Raw genomic sequence first — 8254 nt, 5'->3', positions numbered from 1 at the left:
TGTGGAGAAAAAGACATTACTGTCTGCTTTACACAGCTTTGTGGCTTGATAATACAGATAGATGGCTTATAACCTTGAATATAGCAGTTTGCGTTTTTATGCACGGTTCTCCTGAGCATACAGGCATACCAAGCGTTTTGTCAATCAATCAGCAGCTGAAGATGACCTAGCAACTATATAGTGTTCACTGATGAAACTCAAATAATTGAAGCAAAGAAAAACTGGGTGTTGAGAATCAACTTTCAACAAGTCATGTTAAATAAATTGGAACACCAAAAGGTGCTTATCAAACAAACCACTACTATGGTCAAACATAATTCTGACCTGGTAAAATAAGCATGCCTCAGGACTAGTGTGCAGGACTGGCAAGAAACACCTCCAAGCTTAGTTCACACTGCCCTATGTCCCCCTCATTCTACTTTAGGTCTAAGAAAGGAATGTTACGTTCATAACAAATAACTGTCCTTGAAATTAGATGACAAGACATCAATAGCAGAGATTGACATTTTGGAATTGGTAAGACAAGATGATCATGGGTTTAAATATTTCCCATCACTCCTACAGTAAAGTGGAATTACATAATCAATAATTTATGAGAACTTTTCTAGCCAGCCTCTATTGTCAAATTATGTTTGTATTCCTAATGCAAAGATGCTGTTTCCTGTGCCATTTGAACCCTTGTTTGCAAAATAAGTCATTGATAAGTGTGCGTAAAAACCCTGTAACACACTCTTTTACAGTCAGGCAAATACGGTTCATTTACACAATTGTTTCAAATGGCATAACAGCATCTAAAGGTAGTGGAGGCCAAATCCCCATCAGTGAAGTACAATAAGGCACTTACTATAAATGTTTTGTTCCTGCACATTAAAGGTTTGAGAGGGAAAACAAACACATCTTATTTGCATGACAATCAACTGACCAGTGGCATAGTAGGCATTGGGCAGTTGACATTCATAATGCAACCCAACATTGTGGAGTTTTACAGGTCTGTTCCTAGATAATTAGACCATTTTAACTTGTTTAGAAGACAAACACTTATTAATACATTAAGCCATGCTCCCAGTTTCGTTGAACTTTCCAACTAGACTTTGCAAGTTGCCTAAAAGAAACCATGCTAAAAAATATTAATGTGACTGCATTCAAGGGCTGCCCTCTAAAGAACAGGAGATGTACATCAGGTTTACGAACATAACTTGGATATCCTGATGCAAAAACGAGGCCAGTATAAGTAACAACTTGTTAGAAGCATTTTCTATGGATTATAACAACTTCAATAAGTCTTCAAGCAAGTTCATGAAATCATACAAGTCTTACAAATGTTAAGGATTGTTGGTATAAAAAAACCCAGAGCAAAAAAAAAAAAAATATTCAGGGACATGGGTGAATTTCATTGAGGTGCCATCAAAAGAGTTGACCTTATAAAGCTATACATGTGGACGGCCCTTTTAGTTTCTAAGACTCCACAAGCATTCTCCTGTCCTATGTACATAGTAACACGGAAATATCATTGAAAGGAAAAAACTAACCGTGTAGATTGAAAGCCTACTGTAGAAGTCCCTCAATGCAAAATACACTGGATTTAACAGAATGGTTGAATATACAGAAAACATGACGGGCTCATCCATCTGTAACGACGGTCTACATTTAGGATAGGTATTTCTGAAACAGCCTCTTGTGGATATGACAAGGAAAAGACAAATAGATGGTAATGGCAAGGTTCGTAGTACTCATGAACAGCGGGTGTCCACTGAAAATAATCCTTCAATCTACAAAAAGGGCAAACCCAGTCTGTTCTTGTCATTTCTACACAGAAAAATTAAAGATAAAACAAAACGTTCCATTTCGATGTACAATGCATCAAAAAGTGACGAGGGTACAGAAAGTGCAGAGCCATCGGAAAGTATTCAGGCCCCTTGACTTTTCCCACATTGTATTACGTTACAGTCTTATTCTAAAGTGGATTAAATAAATGTCCTCAGCAATCCACACACAATAACCAATAATGACAAGGCAAAACCGGTTTTTAGACATTTTTCAAATGTATTAAAAATAAAAAACAGAAATACCTTATTTACATAAGTATAAGCAAAAACCAAGCCATAAGGTCTTAGTAATTGTCCATAGAGCTCAGAGACAGGATTGTGTCGAGGCAAAGATCTGGGGAAGGGTAGCAAAAAAATGTCTGCAGCATTGAAGGGTCCCAAGAACACCTTAAATGGAAGAAATTTGGAATCACTCTTCTTAGAGCTGGCCACCCGACCAAACTGAGCAATCAGGGGAGAGGGCCTTCATCAGGGAGGTGACCAAGAACCCGATGGTCACTGACAGAGACCCAGAGTTCCTCTGTGGAGATGGGAGAAACTCCCCAAATATAAGTATGCCAAGCTTGTAGTGTCATACCCAAGAAGAGGGTCTGAATACTTTGTAAATGTAATATTTACATTTTTCATAAATTAGCAAACATTTTTGCTTTGTCATAATGGGGTAATCTGTGTAGATTGATGAGGGGGAAAACGATGTAATCAGTTTTAGAATAAGGCCGTAAACTAACAAAATGTGGAAAAGATCAAGGGGTCTGAATACTTTCCGATCGCTCTGTACATCATGCTCACATCTCTTTAACAACAACTCTGCTCCCCTCAGCACATCAACGAAACTCACTGCACTTTGTTCTAACTGTGTGGGAGCAGAACAGGGAAGTGAAGGGGCTCCATCGCTGGGTGCCAAGCACAGAACTAGTGATTGACCAGGCCCTGAAGCATCATCACCAGGCGCCGGGCTCTCTTGCTGAGAGGACTGTGTGGGTCTGACTGCAGGAACTGGAACAGCTTCTGTCGGACCTGGGACAGCACCGCACTCATGTGGTCCCTCGTCACCGGATCACCATGGTCCAGGTTCATCACAGCATCCTCCAAGTAACTGATACAGACAGAGAGAAGGTTACCACGGGCTTTTAGAAGACTCGGATTGTACCATTTAAGCCAATAGTATTGCATGTCCTGACAAAGTTGCCCTAATGACCTTGCAGCCGATGGCAAAAATTTGAATGGCTTGATTAAAACAGTAAACGCAGTGGAGTGACCCTGATCACTCAGCAGCACTGTCCTGTTACCCAATCCAGTGGCTCAACCCAAATGCATCGCATCAGATTGTTCCAATTTTACATCTGCAGACCCAATCCAAAGCATTTAAAACCTCTAAGCACAGTTCTCTCAATGGTAATCTTGGGGCTTAAGAGCCATTAACCTCCCAATGCTCAAAGGGACCAATTTCCCTCTAATTTCAGCAAAGCCCTACATTTATATATATCACATACCTTGGACAACAGCCCAATCAGGACTCTTCTCTACTGAGACTGATATGCCCTTAAAAGCCCTTGCAAAGTTACACAGACAGTCCTTACATTTTGAGGTCAAAATAAGTTAAAACAGATATCTCGTACCATGCATTAAAAAGGCATGGAGTGTTTGAAAAAGGCCCTTCATATGTACAGCCTCAGCTACAGATTCAGTCCCACAGATGTAGAACTCTCAACAGCTGGCCAGTATCAGGCTGATAGTTTAGGGTGCCATTCAAACTGGATTAAGACTGATAATTTGAGCTCTTAAAGAGCCGTAAAAGGGACTTGGCAGTGCATTGTCTGGACATGTTTTCATATTCATAGGCCTGTCATGTTCCTATTACACACTTGTTACATGGTGTAAACTCGTAAAAAGCAGTAGAGCTGCAGTTTGACACAGCTCAACATGGAGGAAATGTGACTAAGGTTTGTCAGTCAGTATGTTCCTTGAGGGAGGCTTGTAAAAGAGAGCACAAACCTGATTAAGAGCAAACACATTCTTAAACACATCAAAGGTGTGTTTAAGAATTAAAATGGATGTGTTTTGATATTAAGAACGAACACCTGCTCTTTCCATGACATAGACTGACCAGGTGAAAGCTATGATCCCTTATTGATGTAATTTGTTAAATCCACTTCAAATCAGTGTATATGTAGGGGAGGAGACCGGTTAAATGATATTTAAGCCTTGAGAGAATTGAGACATGGATTGTGTATGTGTGTCATTCAGAGGGTAAATGGGCAAGACAAAAGATTTAAGTGCCTTTGAACAGGGTATGGTAGTAGGTGACAGGTGCACCAGTTTGTGTCTAGAACACTGATGGGTTTTTCACAATCAACAGATTCCTATGTTTCCAGACAACTTATGACATGCTCCTGTGGGTGCGCATGCATACCTGATCTTGAGCTCAGAGCGTGTGGCCAGGTTAGTGGACAGCTGCTGTATTAGGGACAGCAGCACTGGCTGGATGAGGGGGCAGGGATGCTGGCCAAACACTTGCTGGGAGTCGATGGTCTCGCACACATACAGAACCAGGTTCAGGTCAGAGGCTGACAGGGCCTATAGAGGGGGGTTGGAGGAGAAGAGACCGATCAGATGCCACAGGTATCTTTAAATGATGCCCTCTGACATCCACCACGCATTGGACAGGAGATGCTGTGAGCCTGTGATGGGTGGAGGTGTATCAGGGAGGCAGAGGGGAGCAGGACTGTCACCTGTTGGAAGGCCTGGTTGAGCTGTCCCTGCTGCAGCAGCTGCAGGATGCTGGCTTGCTGGGCCTGGTAGTCCAGGTGTGCGGTGGGGACAGGCGTGCCTGCAGCAGAGCGCATGGCCTGCATGATGCTGGAGTTCACAGCTGCCTGCTGCTCCTTCATGGCCATACTCACCTCACCCTTCACAATGCGCTGCACCTGGGTCAGGATTGAGTCCTGCAAACTGGACACAGGACCGAACCGGCACCGTTATATACACACGGTACACTATCAAAACATTGAAATAGTAAAAAATGTGTAAATTCCTACAGACATTTTAGAAACACTTAAAAAAAGGTATTCAGTCCAACCTAAAAATCTATAAACTCAAGTGCCATGAAATTAATTGCATCGCAAACTGTGGTTCAATTGAATTTATGTACTGAAATTAAGCCAGGATTAAGGTGTTTGTTTCTGCTCAACCAATCCATTACACAGCCACTCAATATGGCAACCCAAACTGCTTGCTAAGGCATCTGTTTGTGATGCCTGATCAATCTCTAGTTGCTTTACCAATCACTAATACAAAAAAAGAAAAAGAAATTGAGCTTTCTGTTGGGCGTTGGTTGGACTTACTTTCCCACCGTCATGTGGAGCTGATGCTGGACCTCAGAGCGGACACTTGCTGTGATGGTGGTGGCCAGCTGATCCGTTGAGTTCTGGAACGTGTCAATCATCTGTTGCAGCTGGCCAATCATAGGATCCCGTGCTTCCTGCTCATGCTGCTTCTTGTTCTTCACATGGGTCTCCAGTTGCTGGATATCTACAGAGGAAAACAAACATCCTCAGTACGACACAAAGATCTGTCAGGCATATTCAGATGTGCTGTTAGCATAATACAAAATCAGCTGAATAAACAAATATAGCAAATATTTACAATGCATACAAAGCCCACTGCTCTTCTTGAATTAAACATGATAAATGTGAAAAGCTAAAAATGAAGTTCTTGACCTTGCTCTAGTGGTACTGCATAAAGCTAAGAAACAGCCTGGAGTAGAAATTCTGAGGGTTAACAGTTGGTAATGGGATTGTCTTACACTCATGGGTGCCCTGCTTGAAGCTCTCATTGATCTGCTGGAACATAGACTGGCAGCCTCTCTCAAACACAGGCAGCACAATGCCCTGGAAAGCATCCTTGTAGGCAGCCTGGATAGGCCCCTGCATTGCCTCCGCAGCTGCCCGGCCAATAGCATCTGTGGTGTTCTGCACAGGAAGGGATAGAGAGATAAAGATGAATGCTTCAGGTCATTTTTGTGTGTGCATTTTGACTGAAGACTGAATAAGAGAGTACTGAATAAGTGAGCTATGACAATTTTACATTCCTTGATCCAATGACCAACCTAGGATTTAGAGCAGAGGTGACCAAACTTTTTGTCCCACGACCCCATTTTAATATGCGAGAGCAGTGGAAGGAAAGACATGGGTTCCCGAGAGTCGTAGCTTTCAGAAAATTGGGTCATTACAGCTTATAGCCTCAACCATTCAAAAGTTAACCAAATTGATAGGGAAAAAAACAGAACCCCTAATAGCAGATATGGAAGGTTACTATATGAACTAAGCGGCGTATTATACTTTATTTTCAACCCCAAGCTTGGGAAATGCTGCTCTAGAAACCATGATGATCTGAAGGTTGCCACTAACCTTTGACTTCACGACTTTGCTAACGTTCTCCTTCAGTGCTGCCTCCACAGCCGTCAGCTTAGCAGCAATGGTGTTACTCATTTGGGCAGTGACAGGCTCCAGGCTCTTGGTGATAGCTGTGAAGTAAGCTCAAACAGTTACCTCAGAGATTTTACACAGTGAAACACTTATTTGATAAAAAAACAGAATATGTTATTGGAAAAATTAAGGAAGTGTACTAACTGGGAGGAACAGTCTTCTTCATTTCCTCTCGGAGAGTCTTGTCCAGCCGATTACAAAGGGTGTTACTGAGAGTTTGACCCAGCTGCTGCGAGAGATGCTCCTGGAGCTGCTGGTTACGGGTGTGTCCCTCTGCTAGGATTCTCTCCATTCTCCTCTCTGAGAATCAATGCCGGGTCAAGGATCAGACACAGGAACTTGTGTGGTGGGTTGATGCAACAAAATAATGGTCTTAATTAAGCACCTTTCTAGAAGACAAAAGGTTCTAGGTTCATTTTAATTTAAATCCATTTAAACTACAATATTTGCATTCATAACACTGCCCTATATATTGCAGTGATCATGGTTGGATGGTGTCCCAATTTTAATACCTTCCTACCGTTCCTGTACCATACCGGGGTGGGTATATGGTATTTCCGGCAATTTTATTTATATAGTGATCACAAATAAAACCGATTGCAAGAACAGACCCTCCAGCTCAAAGTCGCACAACTATCTCAAAAGGTTTGCTGCAAAGCAAAAAACAAATATTAGACAGCAAGGATCTTGATCCAGGAGGGGATTGAGTGTCTCTGCTGTAAGCAAGAAGCTTGACCTTACAAGCTAGCAAGTTAGCCAACCAAATGCATAGCTGGAGCCTTGAGCTGGAAAGAATGTTTTAGATAGTTACACTTAGTTATAAAATATTTAGCTGGCAGTAATGAATTTCAAGTGTGACTTGATCACCCCTCTTGAGCTGCACAACAGTAAATCGTCACGAAAGCTTCCGTTTCCTCCTTGTCGTGTGCTCTTCGTAAACAAAGCAGCTGCTTTGGGGAACGGCTTATCTCATTTATAATTCTCTATGGTACCAGAAAAAAGGGAGATCTAGGAGTTGTAATTTGTAACATATCCCAGTTGTAAGGATACGTTCGTGCTCCTGCTGGCTGACCATGACGTGCTCTACGTGGGCTATGACAGAGCTCTGCACGGCGTCCATGTGGCCCGTCACTCTCTGAAGCAGCTCCAGCTGACTCTGATGGAGCTCCGCTATCTCCCTCTGCTGGTTACGGAGCAAAATCAGGAGTTCTTCCAGCACCTCTGGGTTCATCTGCTACAGGTCACATCAGATGACAGAGAGGAAAGTTGATTTATTTCACCTTTATTTAACCAGGTGGGCCAGTTGAGAACAAGTTCTCATTTACAACTGGCCAAGATAAAGCAAAGCAGTGCGACACAAACAACACAGAGTTATACATGGGATAAACAAACGTACAGTCAATAACACAATAGAAAAGTCTATATACAGTGTGTGCAAATGAGGTAAGATTAAGGAGGTAAGGCAATAAATAGGCCATAGTGGCGAAATAATTACAATCTAACAATTAAACACTGGAGTGATAGATGTGTGGAAGATGAATGTGCAAGTAGAGATACTGGGGTGCAAAGTAGCAAAAAAAAATAATAATATGGGGATGAGGTAGTTGGGTGGGCTATTTACAGATGGGCTATGTACAGGTGCAATGATTGGTAAGCTGCTCTGACAGCTGATGCTTAAAGTTTGTGAGGGAAATATAAGTCTCCAGCTTCAGTGATTTTTGCCGTTTGTTCCAGTCATTGGCAGCAGAGAACTTGAAAGGTTCAGAAGACCATAACGTCTAAGCAAACCAGGTATACTGAATAATCTACTTATCCCATGTGGATCAGTTGGTAGAGCATAGCGCTTGCAATGCCAGAGTTATGGGTTCGATTCCCACGGGGGAACAGTGTGATTTAAAATAATTTAAAAAATGTATGTATGTAAGTCGCTCTGGATAAGCG

General features: G+C 42.2%; 1 protein-coding gene across 6 annotated transcripts in view; it reads right to left on the bottom strand.

Annotated features, from left to right (window-relative positions):
- Nucleotides 1-2474: 2474 nt before the first annotated feature.
- LOC110495093 (enhancer of mRNA-decapping protein 4) overlaps nucleotides 2475-8254 on the bottom strand; it is a 39756-nt gene continuing 33976 nt past the window's right edge. For all 6 annotated transcript variants that reach the window (XM_036954688.1, XM_021570447.2, XM_021570463.2 and 3 more), the window contains exons 22-29: nucleotides 7364-7547; nucleotides 6458-6613; nucleotides 6236-6351; nucleotides 5632-5797; nucleotides 5171-5357; nucleotides 4559-4778; nucleotides 4240-4403; nucleotides 2475-2922 (exon numbers count right to left, since the gene is read on the bottom strand). In XM_036954688.1, the coding sequence (XP_036810583.1) occupies nucleotides 2739-2922; nucleotides 4240-4403; nucleotides 4559-4778; nucleotides 5171-5357; nucleotides 5632-5797; nucleotides 6236-6351; nucleotides 6458-6613; nucleotides 7364-7547 (1377 nt within the window). In that variant the 3' untranslated portion in view covers nucleotides 2475-2738. The remainder of the gene's footprint in view (nucleotides 2923-4239; nucleotides 4404-4558; nucleotides 4779-5170; nucleotides 5358-5631; nucleotides 5798-6235; nucleotides 6352-6457; nucleotides 6614-7363; nucleotides 7548-8254) is intronic.

The sequence above is a fragment of the Oncorhynchus mykiss genome, chromosome 2 (genome assembly GCF_013265735.2).
Source record: "Oncorhynchus mykiss isolate Arlee chromosome 2, USDA_OmykA_1.1, whole genome shotgun sequence".
NCBI classification, from domain to species: domain Eukaryota; kingdom Metazoa; phylum Chordata; class Actinopteri; order Salmoniformes; family Salmonidae; genus Oncorhynchus; species Oncorhynchus mykiss.
Note: the sequence above shows the minus strand (reverse complement) of the source record. Positions and strands in the feature narration are given on the sequence as shown.